Below are 24,003 nucleotides of genomic sequence, written 5' to 3'. Positions count from 1 at the left end.
TAATGCCCCCAAGGAGGAATAGCCGTCGAGCACTCACTGTCCAAGAAAAAGGGCCACTTGAGCATATAATGCAAGAGGGGCTGTGGACCTGTACATCAGCGTGAGTCAGAGTCTGGGAGGGGGAGGAGGAGGAAGTGGTGCGGTGGGAGAGGAAGGGGGGCAGAATTGTGAAACGTAATTGCAATGAAATAAAGTCACTTGGCCCTGGTGTTACGACGTAATTCCTTGAAACGACTGTACGTGGGTCCAAGGAGGTAAATTAGATTTTTCAAAAGGGACTTTGAAGCATAAACTCACTCGGAAACCTCAAAAGCCGTAAAGCAGAAACTAGTCACCGGCTTAAACCGTTGGGACTGAACCCGTGGCCGATGGAACGACTGACTGCCTACGTCTAACTGATGCACACGGTTTCTAAGCAACTGGCAAGTAACCTTGGCTACGGTAACCAAGGACACAAGAGTTCTTGGCTACGAGGGAGACGTCAACTGGAAGTTAACGATAGCGTTGACTCATTACTGAGATAAGGGCACCCGGTCGTGTCTCGGAACAGTCCACGAGGTCCCGGCAGCGTTCGCCGGCACCTTCTTTCTTCGGAGTCTCGCGAAAAAAAAAAAAAAATTTTTTTTTAATAAACGTGATCCGAAGCACATTCGTCTACATTCATCTTTATTAAAATAATTTAAAAGCCTTGTTGCCCCCCCCCGACAAAAAAAAAAAAAAACGGGAAGAAAACATTCATCGAGGGGAGGAGCGAGCACAAGCCAAGTAAGTACAGGAGCCACTCGCTGGCCGTGTAAATCTGACCGGCACACCCTGACCCCACCACAACATGCTGCTGCTCCTGATGATGATGATGATGATGACGACGACGGCCGCGACGACGACGATGTTGATGCAGTGCGCAGTTCAATATTGTAACATTTTTGGTCGACACATCAAAAGGTTTATACTATCATTTCCTCACTTTGTACAGACACACGGAAAAAAAAAACAACTCAGTTTATCCAGATGTTGGTTAATAGCCACAAACGAACAGGTCGGAATTTTTTTTTTTTTTTTTTTTTAAAAACAAACTTACCGAGGCGAAGCAAACGTATAAACAGCAACGACCCGCACCCCCCCCCACCCCACCCCCACGCGCACGCACACACAATAAAACAGTTATATAAATATACCATGCAGAACACCATCGTCACAGTGAATTAATGTGGATAAAAAGGAATGTAAAAAGTGCACGTTACTCGTGAACCGGTTAAAACGCCCTTGCAATAGGGCTCGATTATGACCAAGGTGGTACTTAGCTTGCCTCTGCCATTTAATGTGCCATTGTGGAAGATAAAGGTGGAGAGCTCAGGTGCACGTCTTCCTAAACCAGCTGGCCACCTTTATTTAGGGGTAAAGACCATTTTAACTACGTTCCGTCTGCACTTCTTTTATAGCAAACGGACGCTTTGTTAAATGTCAAGTCGGGAGACCTTTCAATGAACATGATCGCAAAGAATCTCTATCCCTGGCTTTAGTAGATTTCACTGCAAAACGACCAAATCAGATGTACTCAACGTTCCAATGGGCCAATATGACTTTTGCCGTTCAGTTCACTGTACTCTGCTCTCTGTCCGTGTGAGTGAAGGTCAATCAGCGTACATTTTATTGAAATGATATTCCGTGACACAAATTTGCCAAGTTAGAAATGGCTGACAGATGAGTGGTTTTTGAAAAGAAAAAAAAATTCAACCCACTTAAAATAAACTACCATAATAAACCTTTCCTGAATAAGGATCATCCCTAAAGAATTGTACAGCACATCTAAAGAGTTTTAACCCCAAATTGCTGGTTAACTGGGCATTTCACACAGGCAGGAGGAGACTGCGAGTTTGAGAAAGGCAGTCTGTGCCTCAACCTCAGCTACAAACATGCTGGAGGGTGTACAGCACCTCACAGGTTTCACACTGGGCTTTGTGCAGGTTAGTACAGATCATGGTGAAGAAGCAAATGTAGAGGAATCCGTGGTGTAAATCATCATGATGAACAGGGAGAAAGGTTCCATGCAGTGAGGTGGGGACGTGGGGGAAGAGGATACATTAAATAAATAACCTACAGATCGCAAACTAACTTAATCTGCAAATGAAAAAATAAACTAACTGTTTTAAAAAAAGAGAGATGCTGAACTTTTTTCAAGAAGCCTGGCAGGTTTTAGAATGGCACGTTACGTAGATCTGATTTGGATAGTTCTGAGTTACAGCCAACCCCCAGAAAAGGGGTAACGTCTTTGGTCCCCTTCACAACTGTGTTTTTCAGAATTGCACCTGGCGAGAACTGGGCAAGAAGTGATTTGAGCACATTCGATCCTTGACGATTCGTTGCAGGTGAAATGCAGCGGCTGAATTACCTGTGCTTATGGATAATATGTTTTGTGAGGACATCCATGCTTCCAATTCAGTTCAATGCTCAGGTAGAGAGAGCATGAAACTTGACTGCGTTTCAAACCGGAGACCCAGGAAGGGCAACCGAAGAAGAAAAAAACAACACAGAAGTGAAAGGAGTTCGGCCAAATGTTTGTGATTTTCTATTCAAAAGAATTGTGGTACAATTGTGGTGTCTAGATAGAGATGAAGGCCGTAGTTTACACACCAGGATCCCCACTGTCTCTGAGCAGGAGAGCCCCCAATCAAGTCGAGTGGTTTAAATAATACGTGGGTGAAAAGCACTTTAGAAGTTTACAATCCAGGCCTCCACAGCTTAAAAACAGATTGGAACCAGTAAAGAGTTTTTAAAAAGGCACTAAACCCCTGGCGCACATGGTTAACTAAGGGCGTTCTTTAATTCACATTCCAATTAAATAGATTGGTGATTTAATTTTAAAATAAGGTTTCACACTGAACATCAGTGGTCTGTCCTACCAAACAGGGCGTGTGCTATTTCTCTTGCCTCTAAGAAGCATGCAATTACTTACAGTTTACCTCTGCTCATGAGCATTTGCCTTTGCATTGCCAAATTCAGATGGAATTTGGGAAGCAAAGAAGTTCTCAAGGCTTCAACATTAGAGCAGCACATAGTACAAAGGTGCTCGCTAGAAGATGAAATGAGCTGCAGCAATATCTTTTCTCTCCCCTTCCCTACCCCTCTCCCTCCCACCCTCCCCCCAAACCCAAGGCACTCTACCACTACAATACATTCCACCTACTAGTCCAGCTGAGAATCAGGAAGGTGTGGAGAGAGCATCTTAAAGCAGATAAAACATTTCAGCATCTTTTCAACAAGCTTTTCGGACTAAAAGAACATCAGAGCTAAACAGAACAAAGTGAATACTTCCGTATCTGGATCAGAGAGATGTCACCATGTAAAAATTCTGTCCTGTTCAACCTAATGCCATCTGGCGACATCTCCAGCAAAGCAGCAACAAACCTAGTTCAATGTCTGGACTTCAGATATGGGAACAGACAAACAGATAAGAATGTGTTAGGTCTGAATCTGAGCTGTTATACCGCGCGCGTGTTCTGGTTTAATTCTGGAGCATCCTTGGGACCGTTATGTTTTGTTAAGAGATAATGAATCGCAAGTAAAATATCTCCAAACCAACATCGATGCGTTTTAAATAATCTTTAAAAAATAATAAAAAGTGACGAGTTGGTTTGCTTCTGTTTTGCAGACTGACCTGGGTGGGCATTGCCTCCTCCAATTCCTGCCCTAACGTCAGTCAGTGAAGCGTCACTCTGCTGGATAAGTTAAGTTTAATAACAGCGAGTTCTTATGACTGTGGGTCAGAGCAGGTCGGGGAGGATGAGGCCTGGTGGTTTGGGCTCCACGCAGTTGATCCAGAAATTGGCACAACTTGCATGATACTGGTGACCGCCGTAAAACAACTTAAAATTGTCGCTGTCGGAGTTGAATGCCTGGAAGAGAAGGGGAATAAAGAAAGCAATGTGAACACTCAGTTTAATCACACCTGCACATTACCTGGAAACTATAAAAAAAAGACACACACACGCGACTGATCTGTTCCAGTCAACATTTGGGATCATTTCATGAGGTTGGTGTTTAAATTTTAAGAAAAAACAACCGTGAAAAGTACTTTGCGTGTTACACAGAACTGATCTTAAAAGAAACTACTGTAACTGAACAAAATACTACAGATGCTGGAAATCTGAAAACAAAAACAGAAGTCGCTGGGAACACTCAGCAGATCAGCTGTTGCCTGACCTGCTGAGTGTTCCCAGCGACTTCTGTTTTAGTCTACTGTAACTAAAGTTCACAGGAGCTGGACTTATTTGCAGAGCGGGAGATGAATTCCTGTACGATTCTATTTCCATGTCAACTCCGTAAGCTAAGGGTAATGTGGTAGGAATCAGTAACTAAATCCTAAAACCCTTGCATCTGACATGGTGCCTGTGATGCCAAAGTGTCTGTAAAGGCTTTACAAATAATTGCTGTCAAAGTGTAGTGACTCTGCATTTGTTCTTGAATGGTGCAACCTGTGTCATTGGGATTTATTTTTCTGCAAATCTAGCCATCAAACTGTTTCTTTTCCAAGCAATTCTCTCCTTATAATAGATTGAGATAACTGTATCGGTGAACTTGTTTAAAACCAAATGAGCTGCTAAATGTGTGCACTGATCTTAACTAGAATCGGGAGCAGGGTGCCCTGAGCAACAGTGAACTGCAAGCTGTGTCAGAAGGTGAATGGGAACAATCATTTATATGTGCTGAGGGATCCAGCTACGAGTTCTGTTCCCAGAAAACTGTGCTTGAAAAGAAAATTGGTTACAAGACATTATCAGACGAAGGCCTCTTGCTTCCTCTCATCAGTATGAAGGACTGAACAGGTCAAAAACAAGTGGCACACTGACATAGGACACCAGAGTGGATGGTGCTCTCTCCGTTCAGCGCAAACGCCACGATAAACCTACAGTAGCCAACATACTGAGCTCACGACTGAAATTCATAAAAGAAAAATAATATCTCAGGATACAGGATAGTTTGGGACATGACATGTCAAGCGACTGGCAGGATGGTGAAAGGTGAACTAGATGGACCTTGGTCTTCTTTCGCCAGCAAATTCTTATGTACTTAACAAATTCTGCTAATATTTACTATCGTGAGGAGGCAACTTGTAAACAATGGGCAAACCAGTAGCAACTAGAAGAGCTGTCAGGCGGTGAAATTAGTTTAAGGAATTAATCTAAGTGTTCCTACACAGGCGAGGGATGAGAGGTTGAGAGATTAGGCGTTGAAAAATCCGCATGTCTGAGGACCAAGGCTTCTTTGTCCAACACAAAACTTCAGTATCACTAAAAAAAAATAACTAAAATGCAGCACAGCAATAATCAATTGGCAGCTCACTTCCGACTCTTAAGGTGCAAAGTAGATATTGGCACAAGATTCCCGCCGAGTATCTGAGATCTTTACGCTTTTATATCATTAGAAGATCATTTTTTTGTGGTTTCTATAGAATAGATTCTTGGACACGATGGGACGGGGGACAGAGAGTAATCAAAAGTACTGAGAAATCCTGGCTGATTACATACATACTTTACAATCGACCTTATCTACCCCTAAATCGGCTTTTATTGTCAGTCGGAAGAATCCAGCCAACAGACATGTTCGAGGACTGCGTCATGAGATTCCAGACATCACTTGAGACACAAATTTGAAGATGGGTTTTCAACTGAGAATATCCAGTGCTCTAGTGCTGTGGGCCAAGAGCATTTGAAGCAACTTTAATCCAGTGGAAGAGACTGCTTTGCTATTGTAAGATTCAAAACCCCAATTCATTGCAAGAATAAATTCTTTACTGCCCTTTAAGCATCAACTCTGTAGCCCTCAATGCTAGATATCCCTCATCTCAAGATATCAGCAACATGGATTTCTATCTTTACATCCCAAGATCCAACGCAAATCGTTGCAGTGTTTAAGGAATTTAAACAGAACTTTTTTTAAAAAAATGAACGTTGGAGGGTCAATTCCTCACAGGGTTAATTTCTCATGAAAATCAATCAGAGCGAAATAGTGATTGTTTTCTCCCCTTCTTTTGAAACCGTGTCGATCCTCTGGAGGTTTCACCGTTGCACACAATAGGTAACGCAGCCAGCTTTTCCACGCAATTACATACAATCATTCTTCAAGATAATGCAGGCCCAAGCTTTAGTGAAACCGATAAGTGGGACTTTTATTTGCTGCTGTGTCTTAATTATAACGCTGACAATTACAGGACCATTTGAATTCTGCTCATAGCGACTGACAGGCTGGTGGGCTATAATTTTAAGACTACTGAAGATAAACACTGCCAATCAACATTTAACCTCGTAAAGTCTAGATTATTTCGCGATTCATGTTGACAATCGTGTCTCTCAGAGCAGACATGGTGCACCTTCCTGGTCTGGGTCTAACCTTTTCTAACGAGAGCATTCCAGCTTTTTACATTTTTACTAACGTAAATAAAATACAATTTGTATTTCCATAGTGCCTTCCATGTTGGGATGATGTCTCAGAGCGCTTTCACAGCTGTCAAAGTGGGGAAGGAGGGGGCGAGTCGGGGGGAAGAGACCAGAATAGAGTTCCAGAGAGCATGGCAGATTGGGGGAGACAGACAGACAGACACGAGGCAGACCAGTGGGTGCAGTGGAGGGAACATCCAGGTCGGAAGGATTTCCAGAGATCGCAGACGTAGGGAGGGGCAAGACCTTGGAAAACTAATGTTTCTCTTCCCACATTCATTTTTATTGTTATGAAGGGGCCAGCAAAGGGGAGCAATCATGTACAAAACAAAACTGGATGACAGTAAAGAGGCCTGTTAGATTAGCCAACATTTAAACTGGAAGTTGATATGCATATTGTACAGTGTTCAGGTGAATTCTGAGATGGTGACATTAATATGGATCAAGGACTGTGAATCATGCTCTTCAAAACATTATTCAGAAGCAAGCGGTCATTATAAATCCTGCATTGCAGGTTAAATAATGGTGCAAGCTCTGGTCTACATATGAATTGGACAGAAGCCCAACTTAAAATGGCCCTATTACAGGCAAAATAACAAGGCAGCAATTTCCATCATGAGACAAATTGATGAGGGTCATTTTGGGAGTATTTTTCCCCGCATTATCTGATTCCCCCACTCAAAACGATTTGTTTAATAATGGGCGGTTGAAAACCCTGCATTATTGTTTTTTTTAATAAAGTGGCAGCACTCACTTCTAACAATGCATTAGATGAGAATGATGCGCTTTCAAAATTAGAATGGAGTACATTTGTTAGACACAAGGAATCACACTGGTAGCCAAAGGTTTAGTTAAGTTCCTGCAGCATGCAGCCCACAACACAACACACAGATGTAACATCTGCTCCCCCATGCAACTCAAATGCTATGCCTGGAAGACAGAGATGCTGATTAGAATTCGACCAGGCACAGTATTTGTCAGGAGACAATCATTTATAACCATTCCCAAATTTAAGATCCGAAAATGAAGATAGTGGAAGAAAGGAAAGGAGATTAAAATTAAAATTACCCCGTGCTGACAGTTTAAAAGGGGGGTTAATTTTAATTTGGCTCGATTCCGTCACAACTTGGTGGGTGAAATGTTGAGAAAAATTTTTTAGAAGGTCATACTTGTTTTGGATGATCCTCCAACTTTTCTTCCTTCTGGAACAAGTGAGATGGGAAGTCAATAACAATGGCGAAGGACAAAGCACATTAACCGACCAGATTGTCTGCTAGAATAGCTTTCCAAGCGTGTCAACCTCTGGGGTCAGCCGAGCTTGCTTGTAATGTCACACTGTATTTTCATCTTGACGTGGGCTGGCTGGAGCCCAACCGTCAGGATGTGTGACTGTAGACATCTCTGTGTCCTGAGTCAATCTCCTGTTCTGTTCAGCAAGCCAACGTGTGAATGGCCACAGACTGTAACTGAGATTGTGTCTCTCCCATGTTATGGTGCATCTCACTTGTCGACTGCACCGCATGACACGAGTTCACAATCTAGTGGGTCTTGGAAAGCACCACAATGGTTTTGTTGATTTTCCAAATGAGTTTTGATTTACCAGCTCCGAAGCGAGCTTTAGATTTGCATTATTGGACACAGAATGTGTTTCACAGGCTCAATCTGCAGCCAGTGATTAAGCAACAAAAATAATAATCTGAATATGAGTAAAACATGTGGGGTTGTGCCTACCTTGCTTCTGGAGTCAACATTAAGCAGGCAAACTCCGCAGGCTAGATCCTTTGCATTTTTTATCCCCGGACGTAGAATGCAGGAGGAGAAATCTAACGAGTTTTCATCTGGCTGCAAAGAATGTAAATATCTCTGATTTACCACATTATTCTTTAAAATATCCTTTCACTTTTAACGTTTCTCTCCTACAACATTGTGGCTGAATCAATTACTTACTCATTGGTCAGCACGTAATCCAGGATTGATTGGGGAAATCGTTTTAACAAGTTGAGAACAGATTTTGATCTAACACTTTCAAGGTTTTGCATTAAGCAGTTCATACAATACGTCGCCTCACCTAGAAATTACAGCATCAGTAGAGGCCATTTGGCCTACACAGTTCAACTGTTTGTTTTAAAAAAGCAAAACAAAAAATTATTTATGGTGCATTTTACTCGGTGCTACTGCTAAGTAATGAGATGGACAGGTCACATAAAGGGCACAAGAATTCAGTTCACAGTATTGAAGCACTCTGATTGATATGGATACTGGATATAATATCTATATTATAAGTGGACCCAGGTGATGCAGACATTCCAATAAAATTATAGTCATTTGAACTAACAGAAACCTTCATCTGCTTTGGTTTGATATGAAGGATATCTGACTTTGCAAAAGTCAAATACTACCTTCAGCAGGTCAGTAAATTGCAATACTGTCCTTCGAAGCGTTCTAGTGTGGACACTGACAACGGAGCCATTGAGTGTTCAGATCTCACTCAGACACACATTGCAATTATAACGTCCTTCCAAACACATCAATTTGGTTGCACAAGGCTGCACCTTTGAATTTCCAAGCAGTTACTCTGTGCGATGTGTGAAAGCAAAATTGCTTAAAGTTGGACAGATGTAACAATCATTTTGACCAGTTGGCTGGCTTCTTCCGAGACATTTTTAATGATTGAGCCTTTAGGCGGCAATCGCAAAAGTGATGGAACATAAACACCACTACAGAGAAAAATTGATGCATTACGCTTTAAAACTACCGAAGTAAAGAGATTCTGGATTTAAAATCAAAATTAACGTGTAGTGGAAGATAATAGCGTTTCAAAATGGATCACTGTTTGAGGGGAGAAGCACATTATTAGTGCTGACGGGCATCAGCTTTATATTGCAAGGCTACTTGGTTCAGCAAGGAATTGAGATGAGAGGAGAGAGGTGCCTCCAGTGGAAGAACTGAGGATCGATGGACAAATCGCTGCCTCCTACACTGCAATTTCTGTGATACTATGAGCTCTACCATGGCTAAAAATGGAACAGATGACTTTTCAACTTCTTACCGTTAATAAACACTGAGGTTTTATCGCAATCTTACCACTAGATTTTATCCGCTATGTAGCAGTATACTTCGCTCGAAAAAAACTAAACTATGTGCACTGCTTACCTTCTGTACCATCCCAGAGGAAAGCAGATATGAAAAATAAAAGACCCCAGTGAATATCGCATTTTCTTGCTACAAGGCACCTACATCAATGTCATTTCCACGGCTGTTTGTGAGATGCTGCTGTGCGCAATTAGCTGCCGCGTTTCACCCACAATATATACAGTCAATTCATTTGCCTAGAAAATATAGTGATGCCTCTTTTAAAGTATACCCTTTAAAGCGCTTTAGGATGTTCTCCTGAAAGGTGCTATATCAACTATGAAATGTCCGCCCTGTGAAGTGTCTTTCTTTTACTCTCACCGTGAGTGGAGTGAGAGACATGAACACTACCAGGTTGCTCCAGATCTTCTCAATTTCCTTCATCAGATGCTGAAGTTTCTCGTTACAGACGGCTGTCGCCTTAATTCCAATCTCAACCCGTTTTGTTACTCTGTAGACTTCAATAACTCCTGTTGAAACCAACACAAACTATTTAAAGCTTGGACTTTTATAAAACAAATCTTCCAAATTGCTCACTTGCTGCAGTTTACTTAACATACGTTATGTTGATCAAGATTTAAAATATAAAGAAAAAAATGACCAAGTGCGATACACCATAGAATCCTTAATGGAACAAGTAACACATGGGCTAATATCTTTAGGAGCTCTGTGAATGCAAGAGCTGTACTGAAGGACTTGAGGATAGCAAAGACGCTCCTAGTACTGAACTTGGCTCTCACTACAGAGCAAGGAAGATCTCAGTAGAAACTGGATTCTTTCCATTCTGGGGAAATGTGGGGGAGAAGAGGTAAGGGAGGAAAAATCACCTCAAGCTGTTTTAATGCAGGTTATATAATAATAATAATCCTTGCATTTGATATAGCGTCTTATCGCGTCTTCTAGACCGCACAAAGCGCTTCACAGAATATACTGTAAAGTGAATTGACTGTATATTTGTGGGTGAAACCGGCAGACAATTGTGCACAGCAGTGTGCCCCAAACAGTCGTGGATTGAATGACCAAATTTTTTTTTTCCTTGAGGGATTATTATTAGGTGTGAGGAGTAAGGAAACTTGCCCAAGGTTTTACCCTGCTGGGAATTGAACTCAGATCTCTCGCTTTCAAGGCGAGTGCTCTAACCACTGATCTACAGGACTCCACAGTATTGGCAAAGTCTTGGGCTAAGTCACTCACTCAATCTCACACTCACAGTACTATGGAAGATGTGTACTGGCAGTGCAGCAGCTAAATGGGAGGAAAGGGAAGAGCGACAGGACTCTAAAGGATTACATCATCTGGTTTGATTTCTGTACCGAAAAAAGCGGCCTTTAAAAGGATTCTTAAAACAAAATTGCCAACATTCCTTATTAATACAGCAATAATGGGTAACATGAAGTGTACAGACTTAAACAAACATGAGCAAAAGGAGCGATTAATTTGCCAGTCACTTGTTTCATACCCAGGAGGTACTCCATGCCTTGCGTGGACTGGATAACTTCACTGCAAACTGTTGAACTGCTGATTCCGTTCAGAGTATCACCGGCCTTCTTAATCACCTGGAAGATTGATGGAAGGATTTGAGTTTGCGATGATTTAAATGAAGGCTGTGAGAATGAGACTTAAGAGTAATGAAACCCTTATCCATAACCATTATACAGAATCCTTATATTGTAAAGCACAGCAAGTAGATGACGACTGTACAAATTGTGACAATGCTACTGGGGGACACCTGTTACAGTGTTAACAATTTCCGGGTAAAGAAATTATTGGAACAATCGTCAGAACTCAGGCAGACTGGGATCTTGCAATTGTGCTTAGATATAAAATGCTGGGTCTAGTGTCAAATGTCAAAAAGAGGAACACAGATGAGCTAAAGTCTCTCACTATGAACCCCTCAGATCACAGACCCTTAGCACATATCCCAATAGAATCAGTTGGTTTAGTTGTATTCAGTCCCAGGGGTTGCTGGGACACTGCGATGATGCCAATCAGCACCAGAAGTGTACTGCACTACACTAAAGTAGGTTATAATGTTATCCGATTATCACCAAATAATAGCACTAAGAATGGAGAAAGAAAATGGCGATGGTTTTACCTGCAATGCACTTTCTAAACACCTTTGCCATTCATAAGCATAACGTTCATTCTCCTGCATGAAAAATAAGAAAAGTAACTTACAACGTAGATTCTTACTTAAATGATGATTTTTTCCTCACATGTCCCACGCTACAAATATAATACAAAGCTTCTAAAAAAAACACTCCAAGTAGAACTGAAGTAACTACTACAGTAAATTATACTACAGTAAAATACTACTGGAATCTTGCACATGCATTGCTTTACAACTGCAAGAAATGTTGAAGACCATCACATGAGGCTGTTAATGATAGGCCGTACAGGTAATGGAACTAATGACACTACGAGTTCAGAATCAACCCCAAACTTTTACAATGATTCTGTTGACCCAATATCAAATACACAACATACACTGACTGTAAACATGACCTTGTGGGCAGACGTGATGTCCAACCCACAACTAAATCACTCCATCTCTTTCCTGCAGCTTTTCGTATCCCTTTAACCAGCGTCATACAGAATATCATTCAATATTGGTTCCCAAACTTAAAAATTGGTCTTTATTAGTAAAATAATTAGTATTTTATTTCAAAACACATGACAAAGTGATGCGTTTGGGAATAAATTAATGAATCTACCCTTCCAAGATGAGCACCAGAATTTTTAAAGGCCATTCCCTTTCTAGGCACGGTTCCTGAATATCACCGGCGTTCAGCCTTGATCCTTTGTTACAATATACCACCTTTCCTGTAGAACAAAAACTGCACGGGAGATACTAAGAAGGCCCAAGTTTGAAGCTTAAATTTGGAACTACTGGAACTTTCTTCCGCAGCTCTGAGTGGACACCCTAAACTGACTCAAGGCCAAGGCTTAATAAGCAGATTTTGAAACCAGAGAATCTTTACCTCCACTTCTCCAGTAAGGTCCTTATACTTGTCCCTGATGACGGGCAGAGGTGCTGGTTTCTCATTAAGTGTATTGGATCGGTCTCGGAAAGGCTGCTCTGAAGCTGCTGAAGTTCGAATTACTTCTTTATCCCCTAGGCTCAAACTTCTTTTGTGAGATCCTATGGGAGGGGAGACAAAAAACAACCCAGGATGCTTAGATGGGTTATTCCATTTAGAGAAAGTCATAAAGAAGCAATTTACTTTATTTCAATGTTATCAGAGCACAGAAAGGAACACTGCTAGCTGGTCACTTGTTGGAAATTCTCGTTTTCACAGAGAAAGTTTAGTATAAGACTTGCACAGTCAAGTTTAGTTAACAATCGATTATGATTTCACAATTAGATGAATGGAGTCTAAAGCCATTGTTAATTTCTACTTCAGCATCTTAGAACAAATTGATGGATCCTGTGAATTCATACAAGAGCGTAAATTACTATTTCCCCTCCCATGCTCTCTTTTTCTGAAGATTTTTTTCCACAAAAATCCAGGAGTATTCTGAATTGTAATAATTTAACAGTTTGATAAAGATTCATTTTAGCCCCTGTACGAAGGAGCAAAAAACTTCACTATATATATATATATAGAGAGAGAGAGAGGGAGAAAGTCTTCTATCATTCATCACATCTTAAGGTGAGGTTTGCTATAATCAATAACCTGGCTCTGAAGCATGCGTCTGCTCACTGTGTATAGACTAACCATTTTTTATGAACAGCCCCCTCCCCCCGCCTTCCTGCCCCAACAGAGGTCAATTTGAATTTTTCTTTCTAGCAAATGTGGCAGGTCCTAATAACGTCTACGGTTAGGTTTACTGGAGGCGGTCGCATTACTATCGGGTTAAGACAGGCGACGAGTGTACGATACCTTGGACAGAGAGGTCGAAAGTGGCCAGCTCGCTCTTGATCATCTCCTCGCTGGACTTCACCTTGGCCTGTGAACCAGCCAGAAGAAAATCCAATTTACTGATTTTGGGTTTCTCGCTTTGGAATTCGCCAAATTCGTCGAAGCATTCGGCTTTCTGCTCCTCAGCGTCGATGCCATTGGCGAAAGGCGATGTCGGTAGCGGGGCGGTTTCCTGTGCACGAGGCACACACAGCTCAGTCCCATTGGGTTTAGCAGCTATTGGTTCTGCCCCAGAGGAGGAGATGCTGGTGAAGTCCCCGAAATCATCGCCCTCTTGCGTTTTCTCTTTGGCCCACTCGTCGGTTTCTCTCGCATCTCCCAGAGCAGGAAACTTGTTCTCCGAGCTCGCCTCCTCGGCGGAGAATGTGGTTACCTTGGAGACGGTCGTCATGGTGACGTTCTCCGAGCTGCCAAAGGAGGTCTCTTTCTTCTGGAGCACCGAGGTGCAGGACGATGATCTGCTCTCGGAGTTGAGGAAAAACGCCGGTGGCTGCTTCTTGCTCTGGGTACCAGGGCACTCCTTCTCGGACCAATCGTAACTGGTTAGGCTGCTCAGCGCGGAGCCATTGCTGAAGTTTCCGAAGGGGTCAAACTTAAAGTCATCCAGATCTGAAAAAAACAGTGAACTCTAATCACCGATATAAACGTCCGACAATCTCAAATCAAGCAAGGCTAGAAATTTGGGGGTGGGGGGTGGAGGAAGTAGTGGGGAAATAGTAAAGAAGAAAGAGTGAAATCCCTATCAACATTATACACCACAAAGATCCATGACTGAATGTGCTTTGCTGGTTATTATTTGCATTACAGAGGATTAAATCATTTGCTAGCTAGCTCAGAGCTATTGGCTATGTCTTCCAAGGTTTTCATAAGCGCAGCTGACATCTGCTCTGAGAAATTGTAGTAATGGAGTTTAAATACACAGATAGTATCCCTTAAGCAGACTGTTAATATTCCCGTCAGCCTGTTCTCTGGAACTGGATCGAATCTGAGCTGAGCTTGTACAGAATGTTGTGATGTGCTATGGTTACTTTAAAACATGCCCACTGGGGCAACTTGGAATCCTTATTAAGGGATCCAGTTAATAAGTGTCCCACATTAGATTCCCACATGTCATTAAGAACTAGTTTTAATATTGCTGCTACACCATAGTCCTGAAGTTTATTTTTCCAAACGCAGGAGGAAGATCCTTTGGTCTCATTTATCCCAAGGTGACAAATGTTATTCATCGGTTTGTAGGCAAAATTATACTACTGTTATCAAAATGGCAGTAAAGCAGGTTTACAGAGCCATTCTGAACTGCTTTAACTAGGATAATAAATACACTAGCTTACTTCATCTACTTAATTTTCTTGTGTCATGATTAACAAGGTTCTTAGGAGTTAATGCATTTACTGATTGATTTTTTATTTGGTCAGCTGGGTGTCTGACACGTGCAGAAACCCATCACCATGCTTAAGAATCTCTAAACTAAATTTAGAGTTCAATAACAGAATTCAGTATCTGTGAGGGAAAAATAAATGTAAACGCTCTAAAATGAAGAGTTGCCTTAGGACCATAAGGACAGGAGCTCAATCAGTCCATTTCTCCACAGTTTATTGCATCCGGCAAATTCCGGAAATATCTGCTTTTTCACCGTGTGCCTTGATATCCTGACTCCCTACGCACTTGAAATAACGAAGCTAAATTGATGCTCAAACTCAGTATAATGTTCACAGTTCACAGCCGTGAAGCGAATCAAGGCTGAGAACGTCTTATCACAAAGACACTTTGCAGTGTAATCTGGGCTGTGGTTAGCTCATTGCTGCCTCATTTACTCATATTTAGTTTTCACTCAAAAGAAACACTTCAGTACCTCGGACATCACATAACTCATGTATTGTAAAGAGCCAGATCATTTTAATTACACTATTGTTGTCACTGAAAGATGGCTCGTGCCCCGGCACCTCTTGTCTGATCAGAACGACTCCTTGATCTTTGCCAACTTTAACCAAGACAGTGAAACAGCATTTCAATGCAATAAAATGATAAAGCATAATTACAGTAATAAGATTATTCCTTATATTTGATATAGAACCTTTCATGTCAGGAAGACATCTCAAAACGCTTCACAGGATAGACTGCAAAATGTAGTGACTATGTATTTTGTAAGCAAATAAAGACTGAACACAGTCGAATGCTGAGCACATATTCATGTATATAACCTATATTAATAAGCTTATTTCCGATTGTGCTGCTAAATGCTTTTATTACCTTGGGACTCTTTCAGGTTATTGTTCAAACGTAATCACGTAAGTCAATACATGGAAACACAACAGGGCTTTACTTTTCAAACACTTGAATCAGCTGGGGGCGAACAGAGAACACCAAAATCCTTCTCAAATTACTACATCTCTCCTTAATTAAGCTAACAGGAGGCAAATGGGTCATAACACGAGAGTAACACACATATCAAATTCAGTACATGCTTTCAAGATGGAAAAGTTAAACGCTATTATTTTAAAGATTCTCCACATGTCACAACAACCTTTAACGGCTGCAGTCTATTATCATTCTTCACCTGACCTCCTGACAGAATGGGCTCAAGAGGCTGAATGGCTCGCTGCTGAGGTCCGCTGCGTGGGAAGAAACACTCCAATCACTTGTATTCCGAATTCCAGTCCACAGATATTAGCTGGGAAATTTTCAGCGATGCTGCAAATTAGGTAAAGCGTGGGATGTTGTTGGATTGTGAAGGATTTCAGCAATTTTAGGTTGGGTTTTGCAGTATTCCAGGGGCAGCCTGACCACAGCACTGTGAGCCTTGAGTGTGTGATTGTTGGGAGACCTGAACTAGAATCAAATGATTTGGCAATATAGCCCAGGATCCTGTTTGCCTTGAATTATAGACAGAAACAGTCCTGCACCTCCATAAACACACAACTCCCAACAATTGAAGAACCAATGTAGGAATGATGAGCATTGATAAAACTACCCACCCCTGGAATGATCACTCTCCAAAGAGAAAACAGGAGTGTGCTTAGCAAAAGGCAGATCCAAAAAATGTTGGCAGAAGAGACGCATAACCTAACCGCAAGTCATTCCTGTTGTGGGAAATGCAAGTCGGTCGCCAATTTCCCAAGAACGTTTGTAATCGGATCTCAGGAGTTGTCACTGGTTGCTTTAACCCTAATGTTAATGTAACTTTCTGGAAGTCACCTTCACAGCAGAATGTGTTGGCTAAACTCCCAGTTTAATTACGCGTTGAGTGATTTACAGACTGCAGAGAGAAACAAGGGACCCACTTGAAAACAAATCCAGATAAATTACCCCCCACTCCCTCCCCCATCCAAACACATTTGTCTATTTATAATTGACAGCTGCTGTATACTTAGGGTAAAAGCACTGATGCAGAAAGGAGCAATATGCCCAAAGCATGTTTTATCACAATGGACATCTCAGTGATGTGCACGTGTTTTACACCAGAAAATAAAGATTAGGCCTGTTGATTATTCCGACACAAATCTGATGGGTGTTGCTTGGGATTATCAACAGATCAGCCTGCAAGAATTTAATTTGGGGGCTCAATCCCCTGCTTTTAATGCATGACATTGAATAAAGAAAAACATTTACCAAATCTTAAATTGTATTTAAGGTACATTTTTCAAAGGCTTCAGAATCAGACATTTCAGAAGAGAAGGCCATTTCACCATGCTTGCTTCTCTCCACTGAAACCACCTACTCTAATCCCATATCCGCACACTTCCCCCACTCTATCTTCACTCTTTATCCAAATCACTGTTAATTATCAAAACTCATTGGCTGTAACAGCACCTATGGAAGTGTTTTCCATATTCTAAAGACCTTTAGTTAAAGTCTCCTTTTATGCTTCTGGTAATAATCTGAGTTTATGCCCCCTTCTTGCCCATTCATTATTATCAGTCTCAAAGAAGGAACACTACAAAGTTTGATCTAAAAATATCCAGGTTATAGAATTGAAATAGAAAAATGAAAGAGATGAAAAGGGACCCTTAGCAAGTTAATTGGAAGAAATTCTGGGAGTGTTTTATAGTTGCTGAGGTGACAAATTAAAAAAACATAAGTAGACGATGAATTCTGTGCCCCCACAGCTCGGCCCCTATCAAAATGCAAACGGATGGTAAAGTTTAATATCCCACCCCCAGCGATCTTGTAACAATAGTGCTGTATAAGACTGGACTCTGAAGGAAAAACATGTTTGAATCCCAGTCTTGATTGGAGAGCAAGAGCATAGCAGAGAATGGGAGGTTTACAAATTGTGGATTGATAAGATTTCTTTGAAATGCTTTAATGAACCTAGTATTTTTTTCTTAAAAACAATGACTGAGTAAAGTTATTGAAATTGAGCTTATTTTGCCTTTGCGATAAGAATCTGACAAAAATATATTTTAAGTAATTGAAGCTTCATGTTTAGTTTAGGGGAAGTCAATAGGCCATTACACCATTGAGTAGTCCAAGATCAATGTTTATTAACAGGATGCCGCTTCAAAAAAGGCAGAAAATACTATAGGTAGTAAGTCATACATTACAGAATGTCACAACTATTTAAAATACAGATTAGTGTGAACATGCAACACCTCAGCAGACAGTGTAATACAGAGTGAAAGGATTAAGAAAGCAGAATCAGGTAGAAAATCGTACGTGTTAAAGCATTAGGCACATTTATACAATTAGTAATTGCATTCAATTACAAAAAGCAACAGGATAAAATCTATCAGAATACAGTTGAATCCTGATAAATGCATTAGTAATAGGTTACCAAGGCAGAGGTTACCAAGAAACTTGCACAATAGCATTACAGTAAATTTAGATTAGAAACGGTATTTGAGGTAAAGTTGAAGAACAAGTTAGAATTGGGCATGCTTTTGTTTGGACTCAACTGCCTGTGAAAATCTTTAGCAAAGCTGATTTGAAAGAGAAACGTACAGAACATTTTTGGTTAAACACAGGAAAGAAAGTTAGACAGAAGATCAGAGAAAATGATCAATCAACCCTGCTTTCAGCACAGACATGTTGGGGGGGGGGAGGAGAACGGTTCAAAACCCTTTGTACCAGGCTTGGTAGGAATGTCTTTTCAAAAACCTGACTTAAGGGTGGAATTTCAAATCAAATAGTCCTCAGAATCCGACCTAGAATGATCTCTGATTCAAAATCAATTTCTACTATAAACATCAGTCTGTAAAACTGTATAACAATGTTTCCCTAATTAATGTGGTCAGGTTGGAGAGGGAGAAATCAACTTGCATTTGGAAAAAGAGGTAGAAAAATATTTACTGTTGAATTGCATCGCCACAGCGCAGCAAGAGACGCGCAGCGCAGGAGACCTATATTCAAATAACAAACAAGTCATTTCAGATTTGCATTGTTATTTTACATCCCACTCCACATCTATGAAAGGCGCTATACAAATGTAATCATGTTGTTGTATGAAGTCTGGAGTCTATGCACTGGCAAATCTAATAATAATTCCACTGAATACCTCAATATAGCATGTTAGAAAAGCCTCAGTAAGCATCAAATGTAAAAATAATTAAAGGAGTCATCAATAAACTAAAATGTCTTGCTCTATTTGTGCAAGAAACAGTCATTTAATTTTGATTTTATCCTTTGATTTGGTTTCTCCACATACGGTGCAATTTAGTTTAACTTGTGCATGATCCGGAACATCACCTTTACATTGGTTTGCCCATCCTAATGTGAGCCTTGTAAAGCCCCGCTGTAAAAACTAGATCTCAGAGAATGTTGATCATTAAGCTCTCTGGGACACTGCCCCGAGTGAAGAGCGCTATATAAATGCAAGTTGTTGTTGTTGTATTTGGTTTTCCTGCTTTTGCTGCTCTGTTGTTGAGTGCATTGTTCTTACAGAGTTGCTGTAGTAGACCGTGAATTGCTTTAAAAATTTAAATAGATCTGTGTTTATAATGTTGGTTTGCCATGTATTTACGCTGCCCCTTTTTCTCTTACCGGACATCTCTTACCAGACAATGTGAGAATGACATTCCTACAGACATAGATGAGGACACTTTATAAGACATCCATAGTTGGCTTTTCGCCTACTTGGGCATCTGTTGAAAACAACTGTAAGACCTTCAACATAATCTCACAGGCGGTGCTTTTCCAAATACCCTATGTTCCAGCCTGTACTTGGTACTATTCTATTCAGCTCTATTCTGATCGTACTGCTACTTGCCTCACAAATACACCTGTAGGAATGTCAAAACTAATGCACTCACATTACCAAGGCTTCTGAGAAGGAGGTTCTTCACTCAACAATAAAAAATTACACATTCACACTCAGTACCAATCTCTCGAAGGCTGATCATCTACTTACCCAAAGAAGGTTTGTTACACGAGCTCGGAGTAAACTCATGATACAAGCTCTTCCAATTTTACAAGTGTATCAGCTTGAAACATGTCCCATGAGGACCTTCTGTGTCTCATATCTCCACATCCAACGATATCTATCTTTAGCACCTTCAGTACTGTGATCTTGAAGGAAACTGCCGTACCACTGGTGACCAACAGTACCTACATCCAATAATCACGGTTGGCACTTTTGATCATTTATGCCCTTACCCTGCTTGAATTTGCAGAATGACTGCACTGGACCATTAGGATGGTAGGAGCAAGGGACAGGGTACACAACATGTAGCAACTCCAGGCTCTGAGGCTACCAGGAACGTCGACATTGCCCTGTCCTTTCCTAGACTTCTCCTGGTGTAACACTGATCTATGTCCTCACCTCATGTCCGGTTAGGAACATCCTACCAACATTCTCACATCATCAAGGGTCAGAGCCCATTTTCCCCTTGTAAAGTAGAGAAACTAGACAATCACACAGGATTCTGGTTCTTCAAGCTGAAAGCTATAGCTATTTATTTGGAAACTACCACACAAGCACTTTCGGTCCAAACTGCATTAAATATACCTTACAGCAAATCCCTGCCCGACAGCAATAGGTTCATTGAATTAATTTCAGCGGCTACCTGAGCTTGGCACTCTTCAGTCCGTTCGGGAAGATATTCCAATCTCGCTCTGCTTCCCACCACTCCAGAAAAGTGGCTAAAACAACAGATACTGCAGTGTAATTCACCGAGCCAGGAGCTAGCTACCTCAGTATGTGAAGGCTGGGTCAGATCAGACTTGGCTGTTTTTAATCTGATTTTCACGGAAGGGAAGCGTAAGTGATTTTTCCAAGCAGATCCATTTTAATTCCCAAGATTCCCATTTGGTCAACCCGCAAGTTCTGCAAAGTGCCTGACTCAAAACAGTAATACAGTTGGATCAAAATTGGTCTTGACTGAGACAATTGCTGACTTCTGCTGTTCCAATTCAATCTGTTTTTATCATGTCAGCGAGGCTTTTTAAGCGTTATAATCAAATGAATACAATTGTGCAACTAAATTCCATAACTAATCACTCACTGTATGTGAGGTTTCTGCTTCAATATAAAGCAGCTCTGTCCTAATCAGTTATGCTACACGTTTTAGATATAAATAAATATTTTAAAGAACACATATTGGGAAGCAGTTTATAGCAAATGCTACAGGTGAGATTTTTCTAGTGAACTTTCGTCAATGTATAGAAGATTTTAGGAAAATGCAGCTACTGCCTTATTTCCCTTATTTCTGTGCATCTGTTTAGGCATGCTGCATAAACACTGGACTATAAATTCCTCGTGGGAAATGCTTTTAGCTTACAAGGTTAACAATTACTTTACATAAAGTCAAAGACAGACTAAGAAGCAAAAGGTTATTCAAAAGAGCTTAGAGGATTGGTCAGGTTTCTATAATACTGATGCAAGGAGAGGAATGTTCTAACAAAAAGGAAAACATTTGTAAAGTTACTATCTTATATTTAATGGCACGGTGATTTATAAGACTATTCACTTCTATAACTGAAAGAGTCTCAAGTTTAAAAAGTCCTTGAAATAGTCTCAAACACTTTTCTACTCTAAAACTCACAATCCCCACACGATATTGATGCAAGGAAAATATATTTTGATTTATAGATTGGTATGAATGATATTCTCTGCTTATTGTTATTTTAACCGCATCTCTGTTGGAGAATGCACTTTTTGTGAGTTGATACCTAACAACACACTTTGTGCATTCTTTTTGCACACAATCTTCAGTTTCTGTTACTTCAGTTTCTGACATTTTCATATGTGGCTCGGCACACAATTAAGGTCAATCAATATTCCAATTAATTGAACTTACAGCTAATGTAAGGATAACTGTCTTTTTTAAAAAAAAACCTAAGCATCATTTACTGTAGATTTGAAAACACTTCTGTATTGCATAGCACACACTGCAAAATCAAATCAGCTGGCAAGCAGCAGCAGATATCGGGATCATTCAACTCTAGATGACACCTGCTAACATACAGCAGTTTAAATAGTTTAAATAGGCTTTTACAAGCTCTGTAGCTTGAATTTGCCGTGTCTCACTCACCAGCCACTACTAACAATGCAGATTTTTTTTTAAAAAAGTGCTTAAAATCGACACCAGTGTTGAAATACTTAGAAGAAACGAGTAGCTAGTTCACAAGATCCAATGACCATATTGCATTTACTATGTGCACCAGCCATTTGCTATTTTATTTCCAGGTTACTGTCCTGTCTTCATTCCAGTGCTGCCAAATTATTTCTCCTGTATGTCACTAAACACAGCTACACTTAAGGTTCCAAAAAGCAGCATTATGCACATTCATAAGTAATCCTGTCAAACAAGAAGCAATATTGATGTTCGTTCTTATTCCTAAATGCCTGAAACTATGCAGGTCACTGGGATTGCACAGAGCAACAGTGACGCAGCTCATAAGCAGCAGCTTTGGGTTCGAGGCAAAACAATACTTTTAATCTTACAATTTCTACCTGTTTATTTCCTCCGGATGCCTTATCCTCACGCAGCCAGATGAAGAATGTAGTCACAAACCTCACCAATAAATACCACTGATATTCTCATTCTGGAATCAGATATTAGAAAAGATGACATTCTCACAGAGGAAAATGAATACTGTTGTTCTGGTCCCCTTTCTTCCACTTTTTCCTTCACCCTCAACCAACTGCTCACTTGATGACTGTCCAAGTCAGGAAAGGGCAGATTCATTAAATGCAAGGCAGCCAGAAATTGTATCTAAATGTTTTTCAGGATCAGTTATATCACCAATACCCACGGCACTGTTAAAACACTTTGTAAGCAGTGCCCACTGCAGAGGTATGAGGGCAACAAATTGGGATGAAAAGGTTCTTGGAGAGTTCAATGGCACTCGTCTGTACGTCGAGCTGGCTTGCTGGGTAGAAATAAAGAAATTCAGCAACAAACCTGTGATAAAACTGCAACTGATCCTGTGCACCAGGGGAATTGTCAGAAGAACAACATGCAAAGTGCCAGGGAAACACTGTTCTTTGTTCTCAATCTGGGGCAGGAATGAGAAGCCGGATTCAACACAACCATCCTTAACCATCTTGAAATGTGCTCAACTGGCTTGGGAAAACAATTTTAGACAGCTGGCGATAAACAATGCCAGAAAAATCATTCACAGAAAGGAAAATGTAAAACAAATTAAATGTGGCTGCCCTAACGGGTTTGGTGAGTAAAGAAATTAATACCCATGGTGATGGTATGACACCCAGATCAGAACAGCCGTAGGTATGTTCCCTAGCCTGTGCAGATCTGAAACAAACAGTGGAAACGTCAATCATCCATAAAGATAATCCGAGTCAAAAGCAATCTTTTTGTTGGACGTTGCTGTTTGTTCACATGTATCTTGGCGTGCATGCTACCCATCATAAGCGACATCCTATAATGAGTACAAGATACAAGTGGGCAAACGTGAATTATAAAAGTTATACTTATTTGAGGAAAAATAACCTGCAGGGCAGTAAGGGCACTTCAAATCTAATGCGGAGGTTTTATTGTTCAGGACAAATGGGAAGGTCTTTATCTTGAACATTCATCTAAGTGTAAAAAAACAAGGTGCATTTCTCCCACAGAATTCAATTTTTTCACTATTCCTGCAGAATTCACAAGTTTAAATGGAATAAAAAGTGAACTGAATGTACTGATACAATCCCGTGCAAAGCTGACTCCATTTAGTAGGCATTTGCTACAAAATACACTCACTGGAGTTCGGAAGTGTTTTGAGTGTATTACCACACCTCAAACACAGGGGAGGTGTCACATTTTTTGGGTGTGATGTACACCTCTACAGGATTTATTATTATTATCCTTGAAGCATATTAATAACAACAAAAATCCTCACATTTGGTAAATCACCTTTCGTATCAGCAGTGGTCCTCCTGACCTGAAAGACGTTGTATCAAATACAAGGGTTATTATTTATTTCCAGATCAGAAGGTTTCTCCGGGACACTACTCTATGTGAAGGGTGCTATATAAATGTAAGTTGTCTTTTTACTGCTCTCCAGAGGGCATCACTGTAATCTTCAAGATATCCTGATCAGGTCAGTTTCAATTACGAACGTAACACTGGATC

The 24,003-nt window shown here is 40.7% G+C and overlaps 1 protein-coding gene across 2 annotated transcripts in view; it reads right to left on the bottom strand.

The window, feature by feature from the left end:
* Positions 1–1,011: 1,011 nt before the first annotated feature.
* The window catches only part of synrg (synergin, gamma), a 43,935-nt gene continuing 20,943 nt past the window's right edge, over positions 1,012–24,003 (bottom strand). The window contains exons 15-22 of one of the 2 annotated variants that reach the window (XM_042338460.1): positions 13,451–14,098; positions 12,548–12,708; positions 11,662–11,715; positions 11,026–11,122; positions 9,888–10,036; positions 8,166–8,276; positions 7,604–7,636; positions 1,012–3,893 (exon numbers count right to left, since the gene is read on the bottom strand). In XM_042338460.1, coding sequence (XP_042194394.1) covers positions 3,762–3,893; positions 7,604–7,636; positions 8,166–8,276; positions 9,888–10,036; positions 11,026–11,122; positions 11,662–11,715; positions 12,548–12,708; positions 13,451–14,098 — 1,385 coding nt within the window. In that variant the 3' untranslated portion in view covers positions 1,012–3,761. The remainder of the gene's footprint in view (positions 3,894–7,603; positions 7,637–8,165; positions 8,277–9,887; positions 10,037–11,025; positions 11,123–11,661; positions 11,716–12,547; positions 12,709–13,450; positions 14,099–24,003) is intronic. The other variant, XM_042338461.1, reaches the window with a different exon arrangement.

This window comes from Callorhinchus milii, unplaced genomic scaffold (genome assembly GCF_018977255.1).
Source record: "Callorhinchus milii isolate IMCB2004 unplaced genomic scaffold, IMCB_Cmil_1.0 Scaffold10, whole genome shotgun sequence".
Taxonomy (NCBI): domain Eukaryota; kingdom Metazoa; phylum Chordata; class Chondrichthyes; order Chimaeriformes; family Callorhinchidae; genus Callorhinchus; species Callorhinchus milii.
Note: the sequence above shows the minus strand (reverse complement) of the source record. Positions and strands in the feature narration are given on the sequence as shown.